General features: G+C 52.5%; 1 protein-coding gene across 1 annotated transcript; it reads right to left on the bottom strand.

Annotated features, from left to right (window-relative positions):
- Nucleotides 1-2,827: 2,827 nt before the first annotated feature.
- On the bottom strand, nt 2,828-24,622 carry LOC120517021 (serine/threonine-protein kinase ICK-like). Its single transcript, XM_039739092.1, has 15 exons — nt 24,495-24,622; nt 17,494-17,758; nt 14,397-14,451; nt 13,766-13,887; nt 12,096-12,175; nt 9,478-9,610; nt 8,395-8,566; nt 6,877-7,044; nt 6,503-6,805; nt 5,402-5,628; nt 5,174-5,325; nt 4,753-4,881; nt 4,051-4,155; nt 3,573-3,704; nt 2,828-3,288 (listed from the first exon to the last, which is right to left on the bottom strand). The coding sequence occupies exons 2-15, from the start codon at nt 17,592-17,594 to the stop codon at nt 3,134-3,136; spliced, it is 2,034 nt and encodes a 677-aa protein (XP_039595026.1). The 5' UTR covers nt 17,595-17,758; nt 24,495-24,622; the 3' UTR covers nt 2,828-3,133.
- Between the last annotated feature and the right edge of the window lie 531 nt (nt 24,623-25,153).

Genomic DNA, 25,153 nt, shown 5'->3' with positions numbered 1-25,153 from the left:
CCCATGCTGTCATGTTAGTGGCACACAACTGCTAAATGTCACCTGCACTCATTGTGCCACCAGAGGCAGCCCAGCACCCCTGTGGGCACTTTCAGTCCAGTTGCTGTTCGCTTGCTGGTGAGCTGGGTGATGCCAGGCTGTAGACAGCAGCAGATCAGCATTGGCACGTCTCAGAGACAAGCTGAAGGATGGGCGACCACGTTGGACCTCGGCTCAGTGACTGGCACCACTGCAGGGTGCCGAGGCCACGGAAGTCACCTCCGGGGGCGCCCCTGATAAGCGGCACACACGCCCACCCACATGTGTGGCCTCGCCTGCTGAGTCACGGTGATCCTGCTGGAGGCTGAGTGACGCGGCTGAGAACGCCAGAGTGCCCCCAGAGTGGGTGGTGCCCGCAGCAGTCACTTGGACTATGGATTAGCTTTCCAAAGTGGCACGAGTTCTGCTGTTGAGTTTGGGTGCCCTGTGCGTGCCAGTCTGTGCCAGGCTTTACGTTCACATATTCCCATGTTGGCCGAGGTGCCTGACTCGCTGTAATCTCGGTGAAAGGCGCTATATTGTACTAAGTCACTGCTTCATTGCTCGCGCCACCAGAGTGGGTCCTCAAGATAAGATGGCGAGGGTGATGACCACTCACTGTGCCACCCGCTCCTTTATCTTCACCCACCTTTTAGGTTTTGATTGGTTCCAGATGGGGCAGGATTTGGGTTCGGCTGTGCCAGGATTTGACCCAGTGGTGCCCTCGACCCATATAGCACTTCCTGCCAGTCATGTTACCTGAGTGCCCCCCCCACCCCACCACACTTCAGTCAGCCATCATGTTCAGGGTATCACTAATGCCCACTTCACTCTTCATTTGTTTTTCCTTGCCCGCTGTGGGTTTGGGACCCCTTCCACTATCGGACCTGCGGCCACAAAACGGCCTGCCAAAAAGTGCGAGAAGAAACAAAAGACCAGCAATCCTCCCCCAACCCCCAGACTGGCCGCAGCACCAAGAACAATGAGAGCGAAGAGAGCCAATCAACATCCGCCGATTTGCATGCACGCAAAGGATGTCGGGTTATAAACATTAAATCGACGAATTTTAGAGCCCAGAGAAGTGGAATAAAAAAGAAAAACTGTAGCCGAGCGCAGCCCACCGCGTCCACTCTGATGGTGACCATCTTCTGCTTTTGGCCTTTCAAGATTTCACATTTCAGAAGTACCCATCTGTGTGAGACGAGGACGAAACTCGAGCCTTTTAAAGCGCCCGAGCCAGCGGTTACTCTCGGATGTGAGGGCGATCTGGCTGCGACATCTGTCACCCCATTGATCGCTAGGGTTGATTCGGCTGATCTGGCTGGCTAGGCGGGTGTCCCCTTCCTCCCTCACTACTCCACATCTGTCCCTCCCGAAGCTCCGCGCTCGGTCGAAGAGGACGAGCCTCCCCGGGTAGAAGAGTACCGTTCGTCGGTTCCAAGGGTTTACGAGTAGCTGCGCTCCCCTGCTAGAACCTCCAAACAAGCTCCAAGGCCCCGTTGTAGGAGATACGTAGGGAAGTCAAAGCTCCCGAGACTTCAGACACATCCAAGTGAGGCACTGCACGTGGCAGCCTGCCTTGTTTTTTTGTAACCCCATTGTGCCAGTATCACCATTACCTTTAGTTGTTGACTTTGTGCCTACATTAAAATCATTTCACAGATTTTTATACTTAATGGGAGGAGTCAGAGTGCCAGTTCAGAGCAGAGCATCAGCCATGCCCGTTAAAAGAGTGGGCACATTATTATCCACATCACTGCCATGAGCTCTGATTTCATATCAATGTCTACACATAGACAGCGGGCACCACAGCCACTGAACTGAATTCACAGAATTCCACTTGGACATCAGCACTGGTAACCCGGGGGGGGGGGAGGCACAAAATGTGTAAGGAAACCAAAGGGGGGGGCAGATGCCACTGTGACTCAGACCCATTGAGCAGGCCCCCCCATGATTCAGGGGCTCACTTGTCAAATCCACTTGGTGCCAGCCTTCTTGTAGCCATCATGGTGGTTTTCATTCATTTTTAGCATTATGTTGGCTCAACTGGCACACTGCGGTGCCACCAACAAGGTGGCTTTGGCTTCACTGTCACGGTAAGGCCAGAAAGTGACAGCAGGGAGCAAAGCGTCAAAATGTCTGAGCGCCCAGCCAGCCTGCACCTTCACGGCCAAGGAGCGGACAGGTGGCACCTACGCTGAGCGGGCACAGGGACCATGTGTGCCTCCAAATGATAGCAGCCACTTCGGGGATCACAGCCAGGTGGCCGAGGGGGTCAAGGCGTCACTCTGAACGGGCACACGTGACCTCACCACTATGTTACTTGGTAAAGGCCATCACGAAGCCCCCTTAAAAGCGAGGGACTCCATGGCTGCGGTCAATGACGGGTTAAAGTGGAGGGGCTTCAGTAGCCCCATGTTTAATCACAGGGGGCCAACAAGACATCTGCGCCGATGACACAGTGGGCAGGGTGGACAGCGAGGGCACAGGAGGACTTTGTGGGCATCAGCGAGGCACATGGAGCTTCACTTCCAAAGGGCAGACGCAGAGGGACCTTCAGACGGAGGAGAGCAGGGTGACATGTGCCTGCTCAGTTACCAGTGTGTCACCCGAGACCCACATGTGGTGACCACCGAGCACAATGGCCTTGTCTGACTTCCATGCCTGTGCCCTCGCCAGCCTTGACCCACAACGGTGTCACTGCCCGGCCCATTACCCGCCCCCACCTCCACACGGCCAGCGACATCGAGTGCCCGTCTCTGACTGGACGTTTGCCCCCTGCACACCTCCCCAATTCCCTCGACTCGCATTCAGCAAAAACAATTTTTATTCTTCTTCTTTATAAAAGTCATTTGTTACAAAATCGGCCTCGTCGCGGAGCCAATGGCAGCGCAGCAGCGAGACCCCCAGAGACCCCCGAGGCTCGGCCAAACTAGAAAAGACGGCGGCGGCGGCAGCGCTATGTACAGAAAGGCGGAGAGGTGACACGATGGGGACATCTCGCCGTGGATGGCGTCACCCTCCTTGTCCTGTTTATTTGTCACTTGCACTGATTGGCTCAAATGTGCGTTGATTGGTGCCCCACGGGCAAGAAGACGCCAGCAGAAGGCCTCCTTCACCTCTGCCCGCCATACTTCCCCGTCCAGTCGGTGCGCCCGTGCAGCGGCTGTACAGATGGTGGCCTGGGCACCTGCCCGCTCGTCTTAGTGGAGGGCGACATGAAGGCCGGTGGCCCAAGTTGATTCCGATTGGACTTCCAGGCGGCGTAACCTGCAAACGACAAGGCAGACGTTTAGTCAACACGCGAGCCGCACTGGCATTTCAACGGTGGGCACAAGGCTGGCACCGTATCTCAGGGTGACACTGCCCGCCACGCGTCGCTCAGCCAACGGGCTCAACTCTACGGCCGCATGCACGTTGGGCACACGAGCACAGAGGGCACAGAGCTGCCGCCCGCCCATCCTGGCAAGGCGCCGGTATGAAGAGAAACCTCGGTGGCTAACGGGACCCCCACACTCGGCGACTTCAAGAGACCCCCCTGTGTTCTGACCCACCGTATTTTGACGTCCAGTCTGTCCGGCCGTGCACCGGTGGCACTCTGGGAGTTGGCGCAGGAGTGCTGGACGACAGGGACACAAATGAAGGGGGTGCCAGCTGATTTCGACTGGACTTCCAGGATGCGTAGTCTGGAAGAGAAAAGCAGAGGGTGGCTTAGGCAGAGCCGGGCACACACAGGACAAATGACATCTGGGTTAAGATGGCATCCTCGGCGCCAATGTCGGGGGGTCTCATAAGACACGAGGGGCTTGAACTGCCCAATGCCATCTATGTGACCTCAAGCCAGAGTGCCACACATCTGGGAGACAACGCTGGTGCCACACAAAGGAGCTTCAGCAGCTCGCCACCTGCCAGGAAAGACCACGCTGGGCACCGTCTCCTCGTTTGTGTTCTTTATGAAAATGTCACTTAAGTTAATGACATCATCACGCCAGGTGACGAGAACTTGGAGTTTCAGTAAAGTCGCATGCTTACTTGGCATGGGGTCCACGATTGGCGTCAGGTGCACCTTTTGCCCAGCTGATCCCAGTTCCTTTTTCAGAAACGACGATGGGTACCCGCCTAGCAGCACCCCAGGACCTGCAAGGAGGAGGAGGAGGACACCAACGAATCAGGGTGGAGCGGCCATCTCAACATCTACTGCTGCCTGGCACAGAAGACCGGCGTCACCCCCGCGAGTGCCCGAGGGCTCCCACACACACACGGGTCGCCCAACGGGAGAGACTGACCCTGATGCCAGCCTAGGGGCTTCAAAGTGTGCCAATACAGTGATGGCATACATTCAATGGTGCTGTGCCCGTGGCCCCCATGGCATCACGGAGACTCGGGCCCCGAGTGGAGGGCGTCATGGAAGTCGCTTTCTAAAAGGGACCACCAGCCTCTTTACTTCCTCAGCTTCCCAAATCCAGCCTGGACCTTACCATCTGTGCCCACCAGGGTTCACAGGTGCACAACTGAGGGTGGCACAGCTCCCAATTAAAGGGTGTGGTGAACTGCCTTGGACCCTTGTGCCATTCTCCCATTAGGTGTGCCAGCTCATACTGGCACCGTGGGATTGCTTCTTGTAGATCGAAGGCATCTGCTTTTGCTCGGCGGGTGCCAGTCACTGAAATGGGCACATAGCCACGACTCTGCCCAGCGCCAATGCAGCGCTGCAGTCGGTCACTCCCCCTTTACCTGGGTTTTTTCGATGACCTGGGAATGTGCCACAGGTGACAGCCGAGGGCATAATGGCACCGTCCCACAAGTTGTTGGCATCGCAGTCTTGGCTTGGAGGGCAGTCGTCGGGTTTCTTCGCAGGAATCCCTAAGAGAACAAAAACAAACAGCTTTAAGTGAAACGGGCGAGAACCCCTCATGCCACATAATGTGCCAGCTGCCCGACTGGCGCCTGAACTCATAGGGCTACTGCTTCTCTGCAAAGTTGAACTGCCATTGTCTGGTTTGGGCACTGGCACTCACGGGCTATGGCGGGTCCAACTCAAATGCCAGGCGACGCCTCAACAAAGAACTTCATGTACACCGGCAGGACCAGGCGCAGTCTGTGCCAACAGTGCCCTGTGACGGACCGGCGCCCGCCCACCCACCCGCCAGCTCACCTGGGAAGTAGCGGGCCTGCTTCAGGTAATACTCTCTGGCCGACGTGGTCCTCGGAGTGGCGCGCTCCTTACCGCCGGCCGACTTGGGGACACCTGGCTGGCCGTCACCGCCTCTGGCCACCGACTGCTCGAGGCCCACGGCGCCCCCAAACCTGACAACACAAGAGCGAGTCCATCAGACGGGCGACGGGCACAGCACGCGGTGGCGGTGGGCAGCGCGCCTTCTACCTGCCAAGGGCGTCGCTGTCCGCTGGCCTCCTGCTCTCGCTGGCGTTGTGCTTTGTCGGGCCGTTGGCATCCACCTCGTCCAAGTCACTCCAGTCCTCTGACCGCTTCACGGTCCCGGGCACCGGACCCCAGCGCCTCCTGCTATTCTTTGGTTTGGCCAAAAGGAACGAGCTGCCATTGTTTTCTGACGTGGCGGCGGTGGCAGTGGCGGTGGCTCCGCCTCCTTTCTAAAACGACAAGATACACGACCCTCAGTCCACCGCCTCGGCCTGCCGCTGCGCCCCAAAGTCTTTCACCGCGAGGGTCCCGAAGTCTGCGACAAACCCCCTCAAGTCCCGTGGCGATCGGCACAAGCGACCTGCTGACCCCCCCCACTGACGCCAGTCACGTCTCTTTAGCGAGGTGCCCGCCGTCGTCAACGTCACAACTAAGAGACAAGGTGACGGTGCCGTGTGAATATCGGGTGAGCCCTTTGACGAAAGGAAGACAAGTGGGCACGGCTGGCACAGCGGGAAGGACGGCTGGCTTGACTCCAGACGCTCGCCAGGGTTACCGTGACAACAATAAAGTCAGCGCGACCGAGACAATCAAACGACGACTCTAACCTTACAAGTGCCGCAAACGACTCAAATGCCAGCCGTCCTTCCCGCTGTGCCACCCGAGCCGTCCCCCCGAGCCCACTTGTCTCGTTAAGACGCCGCGTTCCTTTCGTCAAAGGGCTCATCTGATATTCACACGTCACACACGTCATTGTCACTTTGTCTCGTAGTTGTGTTCAGCGTTTCCCGTCAGATCGCCATGGTTACAACACAAAAGACGCTGACGGGGAGGAGCCAAGGGACTTAAGGGGTCTTTTTTGTAGACTTCGGGGGTCCTCGTGTTCAACGGCACTGCACCTCCGCCTCTCCCACTTCACACATGTGCGTCACGTCAGCTACATGGAGGCACTAAACTGGCGCTGCCCCGTGACGGTGTCCGTATGTGAGGAAGAGGAGGAGACTTGGAGCTTCACTAAGGCCGAGGCATCATGGGACGCGCAGAAGCCATCAACGTGAACCCGGCTAGAGGGGCATGGGGGTGCCCAATCGGGGCCGAGCTCACCTGCTGCGCGACTTTCGTTTTGATGACTGGCAGGAAAGGCGGGCGGTGGCGCTCGGCGTCTTCTCCTCTGCCCCCCCTGGGCGAGGCTTCGGCGGGGCACGTCGTCGAGTTCTGGGCGGGCTGGATTTGCTGCAGAGGCCTTGGCGGAGGGCAGTGGTGGTGCTGCGCCGCCCGCAGGACGGGGGGCGCGGGTTTCAGGAGAGGTGGCTGCGGCTGTAACTTGGACGCGTGTCTCCCCCGCTCCTGGATCTGCTGTGGCGTACCGAGAGCCTGCCCGACGTAGAAGTAGGAATAACGAAGAGCCTTAAAGAAGGAAACACGAGACATCAGGATGGGCCGCGACGCCCGCACGTCCTGCCGATGCCACCCTGTACCTGATTGGCGGCCGGCCTCTTCTTCGGGTCCCACTGCAGCAGATCCCTCATCAGCTGGATGGCATCACTACTGGCATTGGGAATCAAAGTCTTCAAGTTGCTTGGCACGCACTGCGGCCATCGAAAGCTCATCGCAGAAGAAAGCTGGAAGCCTTCATTCCAGTCGGTCTGGTGGAGGAAGAGAAGAGAGAAACAAATGAAAGGGCGCCAGGGCACCGCCTGGGGGTCCGAGTGAAGGCCCAGCACTTTCAGTGACGAGGGGACAGACGCGAGGACACCAGGACTGATCGGCACGCGTCACAAACCGGAGCGCCTGAATGTGGCGACACTGTGCCCGAGGGCCGGTGGGCACTTCCACACATCGCTGACAAAGACTCTCACTGCTTGTACTCGTCTCGAGAATCAAAGCCTCACAAGCCCGTCGTGACGTCTGATGGGGTCTCCGAAACCAAACGAGCTAAACGACCCCACTGGGCGGCCCCCCAAGTCAGAAAGTGTACCCATGGACACCCGCTTCGGTTAAGACACTGGGGGTCTTCAGGCCACCTCTGAATGTCATGCATTAGTGTCTAGGATATTTCAGGGGCTTTGTGTAGTGACGGTGACAGAACTCGGTCTCCAGTGCCACACGCGCGTCCAGGGTCCTCTCTCTGTGCTCACTGCTTTTACTTTATTGAGAGAAGACAGACAGACAGACACACAGACGCCATGGCACAGAGATGCACACACACACGCCATGGCATGGCACAGACAGACACACAGACAGACATGGCATGGCACAGACAGAAAGCCATGGCATAGCACAGACAGACATGGCATGGCACAGACAGACACACAGACGCCATGGCATGGCACAGACAGACAGACAGACAGACAACAACACTGCATGGCACAGACAGGAGCGCGCGCACACACACACACACACACACACACACACACACACACGGCCTGGCGCTGCCCCCTAACCCTAACACACGGGCACAAACACAAGGGGTGCTCAGAATGTGAACACGAGAATCCCTGAAGCCTACGAGAAAACTCAAATCCCGGCCCACCTCCAGTCCCCCCGCACTCCTCCTCGGCGTCCTTTGTGTTGTTGACGTGTGCCCCCCGTCCCCCCCGACGCAGCTCAATGGCTCAGGTGTGTTTATCGTGGTTTTCTTCCTCCTTAGCAGGTGTGCTGATCAGCTGGTGGTCTCGTTGCCGTGCCAATGGAGGCTCGTCAGGTGATCAACGGCTAAGCTGGTTACTGGTCAGTCCAGAGCAGCCATTTTGTGCCAGCTGTTTAATAAAGACTAAACACCCCTTTGGTGAGCAGCGCTGGCACTGGAGGGTCTCCAGGGTTTAGAGTGGGCTTCACTGTGACGCACTTCAGTTTGCAGCCCCAGTTACGACAGCCTTCTTGAATGTCTCCCAGTCTGAACTGGTGGTCTCTTTGGCACACAGATTTAATTGCCCACGATTAACAGACCCTCGCTCGCCAATCCCTAGGTGCCACGGGGTGTAGAGCTCATTTACCTTTTTGGGGGTCCCAAGGACTTGGCAGATTTTAAATATCGTGTCGATTTCACTTGAGCCTGGAAACAGAGGTCTTAGGGTGTATAGTTCAGCCATGATGCAGCCCACCGCCCAGAGGTCAATTGGTGAACTGTAATTTGTAGAACGGAGGAGGACCTCGGGGGCTCGATACCTGAAAAACAACACATATGGGGGGCTCACAGTGCGAGCTGCAGACGATCAAACAGCAAACCCATGCAGGTGAAGGTAAAAACACAACGAAGAACAAGACACGGCCGGTGGGCTGGAGAAACGGGCAAAAGCACCGGGGGGCTTCACCGCCTTCTGTCTGGCTGGCTGTTAGGACCCCAGGCACTCGACAGAAGTGACCAAAGTCCACCACCAGCATGGAAGACTCAAACCAGTGAGGTGGTGGTGGTGGGCGACTGCGCCAACAGACAACCAATCAGAGACTGGCATCAATGAGGCGACAGCTGGTGAGCAATGCTGCACCAGGGCACATTCTCAAACGCTGCCAGCCTCTGTTGTGGACACAAAGCAAGACCCTCACTGTTAACCCAAAGTGCAATGTCCTCCATAAAGACTCGCGGAGCGCGAGCTCGGCCACTGGACTCCATTAGCTGGACTGTCGCAGCCAAACAGCCCCTCGGCGTCGGAGTGAAGGAGGAATGGGTGGGCTTCTACATGGGCGAGCCAACACACCAGACAGCCGACCCGTTCGATCAAACGCCTCCCGTCGGCCACCTTTGAAGTGCAGACCTCCAAGACAACGCTTTGTGCTCCACACGCTCCTAACAAACGTCCCCCCAGTGTGCCGATTCCCAAACGTCCGCCAATTTGGAGCTGGAAATTCCATCGTTCGTCTGCTGTGACTCCTTCAGATAAGCCACTTGTCACTTACTGTATATTTAAAGAAGTGACAGACTGACGGACACCCAGCGGGCTTTACTCGGTGTGTGCGTGTGGCGGGTGGGCTACCAACACAGCGAGGAGAAAAGCCTGAAAGCCCACCGGCATTTTGTAGAATCCCACCAGCTGTGCCAGTCTCGGACTACGAAGGCAGACGTTCCGTGTAAAACTCACCATCTTGTGGAGACGTAATCGGTGTACGGCGGACGGGATCGGATTTCACGAGCAAGTCCAAAGTCGGCGATTTTAACCAACTCTGGTCCCATGCAAAGGAGGTTCTCAGGCTTCATGTCTCTGTGGAAAAATCCTGAGAAACGACCACCAGAAAAAAAAAAGGACAAAGTCTTAAACATTCAATACGTCAATCAATATCTATCAATCAGTCTTCATATCAATATCCATCAATCAGTCCTTATATCAATATCTATCAATCATATCAATCAGTCCTTATATCAATATCTATCAATCAGTCTTTATATCAATATCTATCAATCATATCAATCAGTCTTTATATCAATATCTATCAATATCTTCTCCTTTTGGCTGCTCCCATTAGGGGTCACCACAGCAGATCCTCTTCTTCCATCTCTTCCTGTCCTCGTCATCTTCCTCTGTCACTCCCATCGTCACCTGCATGTCCCCTCTCACCACATCCATAACCCTTCTCTTAGTCCTTCCTCTTCTCCTCTTCCCTGGCAGCTCTATCCTTGGCATCCTTCTCTCATTATACCCCTCATCGCTCCAAACCAACGCCATCCTGCCTCTCTGACTGTGAGCTGACCCTCTGATGTCCTCATTTCTAATCCTGTCCATCCTCTTCACGCCCGATGCCAATCTTAGCATCTTTAACTCTGCCACCTCCAGCTCTGTCTCCTGTGCCACCGTCTCCAGCCCATATCACACAGCTGGTCTCACTGTTGTCCTGTAGACCTTCCCTGTCACTCTTGCTGACACCCATCTGTCACTCCTGTCACTCTTCTCCACCCTCCCTGCACTCTCTTCTTGACTTCTCTTCCACACTCCCCGTTACTCTGTACTGTTGATCCCAAGTATTTGAACTCCTCCACCTTCATCACCTCCACTCCCTCATCCTCACCATTCCACAGACCTCCCTTTCATTCACCCACATGTATTCTGTCCTGGTGGTCCTACTGACCTTCATTCCTCTTCGGGGTCTCCTCGACCTGCAGATCACATTGTCATCAGCAGACATCACAGTCCATGGGGACTCCTGTCTAATCTCGTCTGTCAGCCTGTCCATCACCATTGACAATAAGAAAGGCCTCAGAGCCGATCCCTGATGTAATCCCACCTCCGTCATTCCTACCGCAGACCTCACCACGGTCACACTTCCCTCGTTCATATCCTGTGCCACTCTCACGTACTTCTCTGCCACTCCACAGCTCCTCCCAGTCACCCTGTCATTTGCTTTCTTCAGGTCCACAAAGACACAATGCGACTCCTTCTGTTCTTCTCTAAACTTCTCCATCAACATCCTCAGAGTAAACATCACATCTGAGGAGGTCTTTCTTGGCCTGAAACCATCCTGCTGCTCACTAATCATCACCTCACTTCCACTGCTCTTTCCCATAACTTCATGCTGTGGCTCATCAATTGTACCCCCCTTACTCTTAAATATCAGCCCACCAGTGTACTTCTTCTCCACTCCTCATCATCCGCTCACTTTCCAAGATCCCATTAAAAACTCCCCTGCCATCTCTCCTAAACACCTCCATGCCTCCACAGGTATGTCATCTGGACCAACAGCCTTTCCATTCTTCATCCTCTTCCTCCTTGCTAATCCTGATTCACTATCTCCACATCATTCCACCTCTTCTCTCTCTCGTTCTCTTCATTCATCAGCCTCTTTCCATCTGCTCAACATCTATCTATCTATCTATCCCTTCAATCAATTGTCCAACCTGCTTTATCCTAACTACAGGGTCACGGGGGTCTGGTGGAGCCAATCCCAGGCAACACAGGGCACGAGGCAGGAAACAAACCCCGGGCATGCAGGGCACCAGCCCACCGCAGGCTCAACATCTACCTACCTAGAAATTCTCCAAGCATTTCCAAGGTTTTATATAAAGACTGCTAACTAAATCAAGGAGACAAGGACGGATAACAAATGACAAAAGGTTACAATAACCGTACCCGCCGCTGTCAAGCATCCAGACAGTGACTCCGATTGAAAGCTCGGCTGTGCACACGCCACATGGCGCGACTCTGGCTCGCCCTCCGTTAACCTCAATGCCACTTTACGTTTGCCCTTCTCATTTATCGCATTCAAACCCCAGTCTGTGGTGGCGTCAGTGTGCATTCCCAGGCTTTGGCTGAACTGTGCCATGTCCGAAGGCCCCCTCTGCTTCTCCCAGGAGTGTCACGCGTCACCCGCCGTTTCCTGCCTTTCCCTCAATGCTGTCAGCCACCCTGCCATTAACTCGTTGCTTTAAGTTTGGATTTTTAAAACGGTCTTTTCCTTCCACATGCCCCCTAAACTCGACACGCTGCCAACTTGGAAGGGCCTTCTGCTGGGCCCGCTTGTGCCCAGTAACTGCCATTCAACGCAGTCAGAGGCCATCATGCTGCTGTACGCAGTCTGTGACTTCTGACGGTGTCAACTAAAAGCACTCGATGATGATAAAGGACACACAAAGAAATAAAAGCAATAATGACGTGAAGAATACAACTGGGCACCTGCGTGGCAGAATAAACTTTCCGGCTCCGCGGCAGGGAGCTTCACTCCTTTCAGCAGTTATGACCTGAAAATCGTTCTGAGCAGAACATCTCACCGTGCTTATGAATGAAGGCCATTCCCTGGAGTATCTGGTACATGATGTTCCTCACAGTGGACTCTGCAAAAAGTCGGCTTCTGTAAAGAAAAGTCACACGTGATGAGACGCAGTGCCAGCCTGCAGCACACGAGAGCTGACCCGACGTTCATTTAGGCCGTCCAGTCGGCTGACCTTCGTCGCTTGCAGATTCCTTTGCAGGGCTTGCTGTTTGCAGCTCACCTTAGACCCGGGCTCAGTCATGCCACCAATGTGCAGTTCCATGTGCCCACCCTGCCCCGCGCCAACACACACACAAGTCGGCCAAGTTCACTTACTTACATTTATCTCCCAGTAAAATCAACTCTTTGAGCCAACAAGTGTCTGCTCAAGAACAGAAACGCCATTTCTACCTCGTGGAGGAGGAGGATGAGGAGGAAGAGGAGTTTTTTTTTTTTCTTTAATTATTACTATAATTCTTACAAGGCTCGTAGGCCTGACTGCCTTTAGTTACAAGTTAAAGCGGAGAAATGTCATGTCAAGGACAGTTGCATGAAGGATGCAGTGCATTCTGGGATGCCTGCACCAGCGTTCTGGCTAGAAGAGATTGGGCAGCGCTGGGTCAGAAGATCCACAAATGGCTCCTCCTTTTACGTCGGCCATCACGGAAGTTGTGCATAAGAAGCCGGCCTTGTGACTGCCATGGAGTCCGACGCTCTGCTGATGTTCCTCATACTGACTTTGGTGCTGCGATTGCAAGCCGAGAGCCACCAGGATTGTCACGGGACTTCAACCCCAAGTATCTCAGAGTGGCAGATAAACCAAAGACTTTTAGAGACACGACGCTGGTTGGGGACTTGGACTTGTCCCCTGCGTGTGACTGTCTAACTGGTCACGGAGGAGCATCTCATGGACCTGCTGACAGACATGCAGGTGGTCGACTGGGGCCTTGAACTCAACGTGGGGACGTGACACTCGACATTAGACCCGACATCGACTTCCTGTTCACCCTCCATGACTGGCAAGTTTCCTGACGACAATTCATTTTATTATCTGAAGTCAAACCATCAAGTCTTTACTAATCGGCCCTTCAGATCGCTGCTCTTCATTTCCATAAATGTACCACAGCAAGAGGGTCTTTATAGGCCTTGTGGGGTCCTCCGTGTCCCGTGCCCACATGCATGTCCCACCCGCCGAGTGTCCTCTGGTCAACACTCGCCCGCACTGCCGGACCACCTGTCGGAGTGAGGCTCGGCCGTGACGTCACCCGCAAGCACCGCTCACGTACACCTGAATGGCCGTCACCATCGTAATCCCGAGGTCACAGTGACACCCACCGCCGTCTCGGTGGGCCAGCGCACGGCTGCCTTGGCCTGTTCATACACGTTTACAGCTTGTGTGCCAATGTGCCACCTGTCGGTATCCACGTAAATATCTCGTTATTAAAAGGGGACACCGGGCAGAACAGCTGTGGAGTAATGGGGGCCAGTCACGTCACGTCACTTCACGTCCCCCAGGGTCACCCGGCTCTGCAAACGACGAAGGAATTGAACCCAAAGTGGCACAGAACTCATTTAAAGAAGCGTTTGTTTGTCCAATACTTGAGGTTTTACAACATTCGTATTCAAATGAAGCCAAAACGCCACGGCAGGAATAAGAAGAGACCCCACTGCCAAACAAGCCCACCCTACCTGTCCTTCATCAGCTGGTACAGATTCTCTTTCATGTATTCAAAGACAAAGTAGAGGTGGTCGTCCTCGCGGATCACTTCCTTCAGCTTCACTACATTCGCGTGGCTCAGTTTCTTCAGAGACTTTTTCCCCAGAAAGAAAGAAAGAAAGAACGTGTGACTTCAGCACTCCGAGTGACATAAACGCAGCCGAAGGGTGACAAGAGCGGACCTTCGACACACACAAGGCACGTGACACAAGACTGTCATGGAGGCCACTCATGAGAGACCTGCAGACGCTCACTGAACGCTGTGCTCATCTGTTGTCACTGCGTGTGACCCTTAGGAGTGGAGCAGTCGTGTCACCTGAAGCGGCTCGCCGGAAGCGCCAGGCACATGGCAGGCGAGTGGCAGCCCAACGGGGTCTTCGCTGTGCCCGACTCGACTGAGCGTCGTCTCCCGTTTTCTCAACGGATTTGCTTAGAAACGACTTCAGTGACATCGTCGCTACCCACAAGTCCCAACAAGCGGCGGTGCTGCCCGCTCCTCTACTATTCTCCTGCCAGTCCGGCTGGCGCCAAATCTCACCAGAGGTTTGCGCAGACACTCCCACAAGCCCCTCGCCACACCAGGGCATCTCCTTTATACCCTACCTTGACTTCACGCAGATTGATGCATTCCTCCCAAGAATAAAACTTCTTTTTCATTCTGTGGAGACAAGAAAAACAATTCAGTGAACGTCAGTCGACACAACTGCTCTGCCACGGCACACGCTCAGCGTCCCACTGGCACAGTACAAAGTAACCCCAGTCCAAGACGCCGTTCACTCCTAGACGGGGCTTGACGTCGGTCACGTGTCCTTTGTCACTCCGGCAGCGTCGGGACACAAAGAGACCACAACTTGGAGGTCCCCGCCTCGGCGTTGCTGCTTTACTGGTACCAGCCAAGGTGGCCCTGGGTGACAAGAGGACCCAACGGACAGAGGTGCAGACATACGCAGAGCGGCAGACGGCCTGAAGTGCGGAAGGTGACCGGTCCAGTGGGGACGTTCGGCACGTGTGACCGCTCTGTGGGGCGCTCAGGCAGACAGCGATTGGCCCAAAAGGAAGGCCCTGAGCGGCTCCAGAAAGGCTCGGCACAAGTGAAGCAGTAAATGCACAGAATGTTCTGGAACTCCGAGAGACGCACAATACGACTGGCTGGTGGTCGGCCCCCAGTGTCACCGGGGCGGACTCGAGAGAGTGTCCCGCGTGGTTCATCAGGCAGGCGCGTGTGTTGCAGTGCAGGGATTTGTAAACGCGCGTCTGTTTTCTGATCCTCGTATTTCTATTTCCATTCACTTGTTGCATAACGTGAAGCCGTTCTGTGAAGACCCGCACTGCTGTGTGGCACTGCCATGTGGCACTGCTGTGTGGCACGTCTGGAGTAACACAAATCGCAGCCTCTTTACAGTCAAATGGCCTCCCAGTTTTGTTTTCTGAACCAAAGCCCCATTTGACCTACATGAGCCCACCGAGTTTGGCATCACCGTCAAATGTAAAAATAAATGATAATCCACACAGGGGGCACAGCGCAGCCCACCCGCAGCTCTCTTCAACAGGAACGGGACAAATCCCGCTGACGCACTCTGTCCCGAACCCCTCCGACTTGTCACAAATACGCCTGGACTCGGCGCGTGTGGCTCTGCTTCTGTGACACGTTGGGCCGACAATCACCCAGTCACCGTATAGTGGGCCAAACGTCTGCCAGCTGCCATTCTTCAGGAACAAAGCGCAGTGTGCGCCGATTTGTGAAGGAACGCATTAAGGCTTCATATGACACAGAGGGTGACGGTGTGAAGACCCTCATCAGAATTGGGTGACGTTAAGAGCGGTGACCAGTAGGGGGGGCCGCTGCTATTTCAATTTATCAATAATAGATAGGAATATAAAGAACAAGCTGGTGAAGTCTGCAGATGATACCATGATAGGTGGACTGGCACATAATCGAGAACCCATTGAATCATCACAGAGGGACTTGGAGGAGATGCCCGGGCACATTTGTGGCACATGAAATTTAATGTCAGGAAATGTAAAGAATTACAAATTAGAAGTAAAAATGTGAGGTCTGAATACACAATGGGGGTCTGAAAATCGAGAGTCCACCTGAGGAGAAGGACTTAGGAGTCGCAGTGGACTCGATGCTGTCAACTGTCAGACCAGCCATGAAGAAGGCTCACAGAATGTCAGGTTATATAGCGCCTTGACGTGGCAGTACGAGTCACAGGAGGGTCTGCTCAGCTTTCTAACACACTGGTGAGGCCTCATCTGGAGTCCTGGGTGACGTTTGGGTCTCCATAAAGACACAGCAGCACTGGAGAAGGTCCAGAGAAGAGCGACCAGGCTGATTATGGGGGGCTACAGGGGGTGAGTGATGAGGAAAGATTAAAAGAGCTGAGCCTGAAGGAGATGAAGAGGAGACCACCTGACCGAGTGAAGTGTTCAAAATGATGAAGGGCATCAGTCCAGGGGACCGAGACGGTGACTTTAAAATGAGGAGCTCCTCAAGAACACGGGGACACCGCTGGAAACTTGTGGAGGGTGAACTTCACACAAACATCACAAAGTTTTTCTTTACACAAAGAACGACCGACACTTGGAGTAAGAGACCAGGTAGTGTGGTGGACAGCAGGACTTGAGGGACCTTCACGACTCGACTTGATGTTTTATGGAAGTGGACAGGACTGGTGAGCTTTGTTGGGCTGGAAGGAAGTGGACAGGACTGGTGGGCTTAGTTGGGCTGGATGGCCTGTTCATGTCCAGAGTGCAAAGTGCAGAAGGACAAACAAACTGTGACGGCCTTCACTTCACCACTGGCACGGAGACTCGACCCGTCGCTGGCGCTCCTCTTCTAAGGTCACTCATGTTTAACAACGTTTTCCGGACTCTCTGCCCTTTTCTTTTTCTTCTCCATTTATCTTATTCAACTTATTTTTTCTGTCTTTCAGATTTACTCTGCTGGCCACGTTCTCTTTTCTCAGGGGTGCGGGTTGATCTGTTTCTGTAAAAATCTATTGATCTATTTGTAAGGAAAGACTACAATAAAATTTTAAACTCTCTCTATCTACTGTATATTGTGGCGTGTGGCTGGGGGTGGTGCCCAGCCGGGATGCCCAGGAGGACCAGAGGGGGGCTTACGCTTCCTCCAGACCACGAGGGGGCGACCGCCCTGGTGGCCTTGTGGACCATGGGAACGGAGCTGGGAAGCTCAACCCCACAGGGGCCCGTGGTCACCGCCTGGAGTATATGTGTTGACTCGGGCGCCATCGCGAGTGGCAGCCTTTCCAGCAGCTTCGCGTACGACTTTTTCTTATTTCACTCCTGCCACTTTCTTTATGTGGATTCGTTCCCTGGACACTTCTTACTACTTGACATGGATTTTTAAACGCCGAGACTCGTCTATTCAGGTAGTCAACTTCAAGCGCTGAGAACAAATGCCCGCACCGGTGTGGTTCCTTATTTACCGGACGAGGTAAGAAGGTGACATGGGGGCAGCCGAGCCGGCGCCAAGCGTCTCGAGAGAAAGTGGCGCTACAAACCTTCAGTGAACGCAGGCGCCTGGCACTACATGAGGAGTACACGTGGAAGGAACGGCTCTACCGACGACATTACGGACCTGAAAGGAAACGGCCCGGGCCAGACGGATGTGGAGCGTCAGGCAGGCAGGCAGGTGCCACCCACACGTCCCTGGCACAAGGCCGGCGCAACTTACTTTTTAATGGCGACGAGCTCCCCGGACTCCAGGCTCTTGCCCAGAAGGACCGAGCCGTAGGTCCCGTCTCCCAGCTGCCTGAGGGTCGCGTATCGATTCATGGCACTTCACGCTCTCAACATCCTCCCGCGGTCCCGCTCTGATGCTTCAGGCTCTCTCTCGTCTGTCGAGTGCAGCCAGATTTTTCTGTGACAGCAGCAGTGGACAACATGCAGTTCTGCACACAAGTCTGGTGAAGGCATATTTTCACAGGCTTTCCTTGGTCCTAAATGGGCACAAAACGGGTAACTGGGTTAGCAGGCGAGAAAGACGGCAAGCAAAGCAAAGCAAAGCAAAGCTCAACAAAGCTCGATATCTGGAGCAGACAAAAGGCCTCGACGTCTCAATGCAAGGCAGCCTGACAAGGAGACGAGGCGGCGCTGGGTCTCAATCTTCAGCACTGCGCTCACAAACCATAAACTGGCATCAAGCAGCTGTTTGTGGAGCCGAGAGCAGAGCGCCAGGCTCAGGCTACCAGAGGTGTAAGATGGCACCATAAGTCGAAGACACGGACGAGGAGCAAAGAGCAGAAGGAGAACAAAATGAAGAACAGGAGAGCAAAGCACAGAGTGGCAGCCCAGAGACGTCCGCGAAGCACAGCACACGTGCCACCACAGCGGAGATACCCGATGGGTCCAACGCGTCAAGAGGACGCGCCCCCACTTTGTTCAGTCGCAGCCGTGGGTTTCTTAAAATTCAAGAACTGAAATCTCCATTCAGACCCTCTGCTCGCTCAGTCCTCGGCTCAGTCAGGGGTCTTCTTGGTCCGACGTGACAAGCGTCATGCCCCGGCAGATCGTCTCTCGTGTTGGGTTGAGGACACTCAAGGACCGTCACAGAGTCGACCCCCCACGCCAGTCCCAGGGGCTTCTTGAAGGACGTCTCTCCGCCGTGTCGAGACCCCCAGTCCCTGACGCTGCCACGGCAAGGCCTCACCACTGGAATGGTGCTGCACGGGTGACGAGGCGCTAATCTCGGGGTCATCACACAACGCAACCTCGCTCCGTGCAGGCTTGTGTGTGCCACTTACTGACCAGTGTCTGCCAACTGGCCGCCAACTGGCCCCTCTCCCGTAAGGCAGTCCTTCTGGAAGGTTCTCCTATACTGGGCTCCTCTCTTCACCACAGTTGCCCAGCTTCGCCAGACTAGCAGCTCTAGAAAGAGTCGTGGGGGTCCCAAACCTCGTGGGTCTAAGAGTCATGAAGACACCAGTCGTGCTCTTGGGGATTTTCAAAGTGGCGTGGCACAGGCCTACACCTTGGCACAAGCCCTCTGCCCTCGTGTCTCGGCTCTACTTCTGGCCACCCACCTGAATGAACTGCAAACAGAGTGGGATTCGAGTCCCAGCATAGGGGGTCTGCTGGAGCCCACCGCGGCGACTCACTGGGTTTCTTACATTATTCTCATTTCAATACATTGGATTTGCTTGACTTGCCGTGACGTTAAATGATTTTGAACCCAAAAGTGCGAAGACAGTGAAGGAGGCCAAACCTTTTAATGACTTGAAGAGCAAAGCCACTCAACGTGGACGTCTCTTTGTGAAACTTGGAAAGCTCTTTGGTTTACATTCACACCCAAACGTCAGGAGAAAGGCGGCACAGCAGGCAGACGGGCGATGCCCAGTGAGGGAAAGCCACCGCAGAGACACAGAGGGTGGGCGGTCACCGTGACGTCTGCATTCTTTAGGTGGCCCACCACCGAAGTTAACGAGTTCACACCGTGACCCACGGATGCCATGCAGCGACAGTGGGGACCGACTAGGCACGAAGGGGGTCTCTACATCGGCTTGACCCTCCGTTCGCAGCCCCCTTTACCCATTCATTCCATCAAGGCTGCCAGCGCGTCTACAAACATATTAAGATGTGTGAACGGCCAGTGCCCATTCAGCGTTAGAGACGGGCACTCGCGACTCAACGTCTGTCACCAGCGCTGCTCATGTGAGTGTAAGTGTACTGACCTCCTAAATTCAACGCGTCTTTCTTCTCTGACTTAATGTCGATTTTAATTACTAACTATGACACACTCCTAATAGTTGGCGACTTTAATTTTCATATAGATAATCAGTGTGATCTAAAAGTAAAAGAATTTATGAACCTCCTGGATTCTTTTGATTTGAGACAACTCATAAATCAGCCTACACATAAAGCAGGTCATACATTAGACTTAGTGATTACTAAAGGACTGAAAGTTGATATAAAACAGATCATTGATATTGGTCTATCAGACCATTTTCTTCTACTTTTTAATATAGAAATAATGATAAAAAACACTCATGAGAAGCATATTGTTAAAAACGCTTCTTTGACTTCGGCAGCAGCTTTAAAACTTACAAACATTCTGAGCAATTAGTCCGTTTATAGTGCCAGCGATAATAGCGAGGATAATGTAAATAGTAAGGTGGAAAGATTTAATTCTAAAGTGAGAGCTGCTGTTGACATAGTTGCACCTGAAAAGACAGTGAAAAAATCTTCTAGCATTGTTATACCATGGAAGACCCAAAGAGTGTCTGATTTAAAGAGAACATGCCGTAGAGCTGAGCGTCAATGGAGGAAGACTAAACTTACTATCCACCACGAAATATTAAAAGTCAAAATAACAGAATACAATAACACTGTCCGTCTTGAGAGACGCTGCTATTTCTCCAAGATTATAAATAACAATGCTAGTAATCCCAGAGTCTTATTTTCAACAATTGATCGCCTACTAAACCCAGGTAGCTCAAAGGAATGCCTCCTAAGTGCTTCCAGTGAAACCTGTGAGGCTGTCGCTGTATTTTCAATCAAAAATTAATGATATTAGAAATAACATAGTATATCTCCCAACACTAAGGATCCTCCTAAACCCCAGCATCCTGTTATAAACAAATTAAACTCTTTCACTAGGATAGATTTACCTGATTTAAAAATAATCTCTCAATTAAAACCCTCCACCTGCACCCTTGACCCAATACCAACAAGGTTTTTCAAAGAAGTATCAGGCGTGCTAATTGATAATGTTCTTGACATAGTAAATTCATCACTAGATACTGGGGTCTTCCCAGACTGTCTAAAGACTGCTGTAGTTAAACCCCTAATCTCGACCCCTCAGCTCTTGAACATTTTAGACCCATCTCTAACCTGCCCTTCTTAAGTAAAGTTCTAGAGAAGGCAGTCATTATGCAGTTAAATGACCACCTAAATAAACATGCTATTCTTGATAAATTTCAGTCGGGTTTTAGAACAAATCACAGCACAGAAACTGCACTCGTTAAAGTAGTAAATGACTTGCGGTAAATGCAGACAGAGGCCATTTATCTGTTCTCATCCTCTTAGATCTGAGTGCTGCATTTGACACCATTGATCACAACATTCTTAGAAATCGCCTTAGTCAATGGGTGGGCCTCTCTGGCAGTGTCTTAAATTGGTTTGAATCCTACCTGACAGGGAGAAAATTTTTGTTAGTTGTGGGAATTACAACTCAAGACACATGATATCCAATATGGTGTTCCACAAGGCTCTATCCTGGGTCCGCTGTTATTCTCAATCTACATGCTTCCGTTAGGTCAGATTATCTCAGGGCACAACGTGAGCTACCACAGCTATGCTGATGACACACAGCTGTACTTATCAATAGCACCTGATGACCCGATTCTATTGATTCACTAACACAATGTCTGACTTGTATCTCAGAATGGATGAATAGTAATTTTCTCAAGTTAAATAAAGAGAAAACTGAAATTTTAGTGATCAGCAATAATGGATACAATGAGGCTATTAGAAATAAACTGGATACATTAGGATTAAAAGTCAAGACGGAGGTAAAAAGCTTAGGGGTGATTGTTGACTGTAATCTGAATTTTAAATCACATATTAATCAGATCATTAGGACAGCATTTTTTCACTTAAGAAACATAAGTAAAGTTAGACCTCTTATATCACTGAAAGATGCTGAGAAATTAGTTCACGCGTTTGTTTTCAGTCGACTAGATTACTGTAACGCACTCCTCTCAGGACTACCCAAAAAAGATATAAATCGTTTGCAACTAGTGCAGAATGCAGCTGCTAGAATCCTAACTAGGAAAAGAAAATCAGAACACATTCTCCAGTTTTAATGTCACTACACTGGTTACCTGTGTCATTCAGGATTGACTTTAAAATTCTGCTTATGGTTTATAAAGCCTTAAATAATCTCCCATCTTATATATCGGAATGTCTGACACCTTATATTCCAAATCGTAACCTCAGATCCTCAAATGAGTGTCTCCTTAGAATTCCAAGAACAAAACTTAAAAGAAGTGGTGAGGCGGCAGGCCTTCTGCTGTTATGCACCTAAAATCTGGAATAGCCTGCCAATAGGAATTCACCAGGCTGATACAGTAGAGCACTTTAAAACACTGCTGAAAACACATTACTTTAACATGGCCTTTTATAACTTCATTTAACTTCATCCTGATACTCTGTATGTTCAATTTCCTCAAAATAACTATTCATGGTGGCTCTAAAATCGCTACTGACCTCAACTCTCTCTTCTGTTTCTTTTTCCTGCACCACCTCCACCTACTCAAAGCATCCTGATGCTCCAGCAATGATGGACGGATTAAAAGGCAGAAGTCTACGTGACCATCATCATCATCATCAAGCCCTTCCGTGAGAATCCTAAATCCAAAGAGGACTGTTTCATTTATGTTAGGTAGAATGCCCAGGTGGTCTCATGGTCTGGAATCCCTACAGATTTTATTTTTTCTCCAGCCGCCTGGAGTTTTTTGTTTTTCTGTCCCCTGGCCATTGAACCTTACTCTTATTCTATGTTAATTCATGTTGACTTATTTCATTTTTCTTATCGTGTCTTTCATTTTTCTGTTCTTTATTATGTAAAGCACTTTGAGCTACTGTGTGTATGAAAATGTGCTACAGAAATAAATGTTGTTGTAAGTGACGTTACACACGTGAATGGTGCCACACACACACACACACACACACACACATCTACACCTCGGGTCAGCTTTATTAGCACCAATCAGGAGGCTTACAGCCAGCCAAGTGAACCTGGGCCTGCATCTGACGAGCGGGCAGAAGGTGGCACCAGTGGGCACAATCACGAGATCAAACCTCAAGCTGCCCAAAGAGCTTCCATCCATCCAGACAACCAACAATGTCGCCTTCTTCGCTGTCATTGCAAGCTGAAGTGTGGGATTTAGAGGGGCGGCTCACAAGGCAGACGATGGCCCTGGTACCCCCATGTTCTAGAAGAGTCATACGTCACACAGGAGGTACACATGGAACACATGTATTTGGGGTCCTCTTTGTCCCAAACGTCTGACAAAGGATGAAATATCGGAGCTGCAGACTGATTTTTAAGAGGCGTCTGGCGTGAATATCCCACCGACGGACAGTAACCGCAGTCATGGACCTCTTTACAGTCTGAAGAGCTGCCCAGCGAGGTCCTCGCAAAGAGGAACGTCACCAAAGTGCCGCTCCAAAGTCCCCAGTCTGTCAGCCTCCGTTGCTGTTCTTAAATCCGCCCTTTTCCAGTCCTCTCCCTAAAGTCACAGCTACCAAAGCCCAGACGGCCACCTGAAAGGCGAGGAGAAAGGACGCCTGGCCACATACTGGACCGAGTACACCCAGGACAACGAATTCTCCTGTCCTCTATCGGGCCGCGCGTGTATTTTAAACGAGGCTACTTGATGACCATCCTACGAAGCAATTCGGGTCTGCGATTACAAGTGAACGCTACTGGAGCGCCATCACTGGCACACACGTCTTCACAGGCTCCAGCAGCTGCCACATTTGGTACAATCTGAACAACATGCCAGGTTTTGGCCTCTCGACGTGTAGTGCAGAGTTACAGGGCAAAATCCTGCCTGCTTCCAACGTGGCGTGTTCATGTTTTGGGCAAACTAAACAAAGAGCCTTTAAGCTGAACGGACTGCACTGCCAATGCGATGTTTATGCCAGTTGCACACAATGTCTTACTTACCAGGGGGCTTCACGGTGGACTGCTGTGGAAAGCTAAACACAAATTCTAAACACTGAAGGCTGGCATTTTAAAAACACACTCAGAAAACCAACTGGCATCCTAGAACAGAAGAAATAAATGGCAGCGTCATTACAGCCATTATCTATCACAGATATATACAGCCTGGGGGGACTCCAGCCAAAGGTGTGCCATGTGTGCTCAGTGAAGCAAGTCCCACAGCCCAAGGGTACGCTACCTGACAGAAAGAAATGAGGGTTGTAATGGGCTTCGAAACGGCTAAATAAATATGACCGCAGTGTGCTGTTAACTCTTGAAGAGTCACAAAATGCCAAGAGCGGACGCACCCAGACCAGTGACCTGGCCAGCCGGGTCTGCTCAGAACACACGTACTGCCATGCTGTTTGAAAGACTGGCACACAGATCATGGCTGCTGCCTGCCAGGCTCTTTGAGGAAGCCAGATGTGTAATTACAGACCCCTCCGTCCGGCAGCCAACTGTGCGCGCTCAGACTGGCACTTGTGCCAAAACAGCTGCAATCCGTGCCTCGGTCGTTTATTCCACCCAAAAGTGAATGTGCGCGCTCTTATTGGCTGTCAAGTCGGCTGGTGAGCTTGAAGATGGACACAAACACCGCATGAACCCGGCAGCGGGCTGAGAAACACCGGGACTCTGACTGGCGACTTCACGAACGCGGCTCGGTCCCGACAACGCTCTACCAGGATGCCGCCCTCCACCCCATAAGTGCACGCCTGCTGCCGCCTCTTGTTGTCCTCTCGTTTCTCGAAGAAACGAACGAGAACCCACCGCGGGGACACTTGAGGAAAAGTTCGTCAGAGTCCGACGAACGAAAGGCACGGAGAGCATCAGCACGGGCTGGCCATCATCCCACAGGCGCAACCCCGCTCGCTTCACCGCCCTTACGGCGACCCAGGCAAGCCCTTCATGGCACACGAGACGAGGCTAACCATCGCCTAACCGGCGACGACGCCACGCACAGCACTCACCTACAGCCGGCGCCTGCTTTTCAACTACTTTTGTGTCACCGCTGCCGTCCCTCACGCCACAAAGCCATCGTCTCAGTAGCGGATCAACATGGCGCCGCTACGCGCGGACTGCAAGGAGAGGAGGGCTTCCCGCGAGTGGGCGGGCTCAGTTCTTCAAAGTCTCTTCCCACATTCTAAATACAGACGCTGTGTGAAAAGGCGTGGGCGGGGCCTATTATTCATTAGCATGAGCCGTATAGGATGCAATCGCCATGCGTGCCGATGTGGGCGTGGCTTCCCTGTCCTTTTTTGTTGTTTTTTTTTATCGCCGTATGTCCCGCTCACAGCACAGCCGAAAACAGAAGCATCTGCACGGCTCGACCCCGGGGCTCTGGGCCCTTCATTTCTTGTCAAGTGTCTTCCTTTTTTTTTTACTTTATTTAACACTTTAAAAATACGCCGTTATATTTGCAGATAATGTTTACTGAAGGAAATGCTAGTAAAAGTGTAACATGACGTCAGCTGTAGTATTAGAAAGCACAGGGACAAAGGGGACAACGTGTAGACTTCACGGAGGAAGGTGTCCGGGGCCGCAGTGTTGAGCGGTGGGGCAGAAACAACCCTGACCAACGTGGCCACTAATAAACACATCTGTATTATAAAGTCTAATGTCTCCACTA

Source organism: Polypterus senegalus, chromosome 16 (assembly GCF_016835505.1).
Source record: "Polypterus senegalus isolate Bchr_013 chromosome 16, ASM1683550v1, whole genome shotgun sequence".
In the NCBI taxonomy this organism is placed as follows: Eukaryota; Metazoa; Chordata; class Cladistia; order Polypteriformes; family Polypteridae; genus Polypterus; species Polypterus senegalus.
This window is presented reverse-complemented; position numbering and strand designations above follow the sequence as displayed.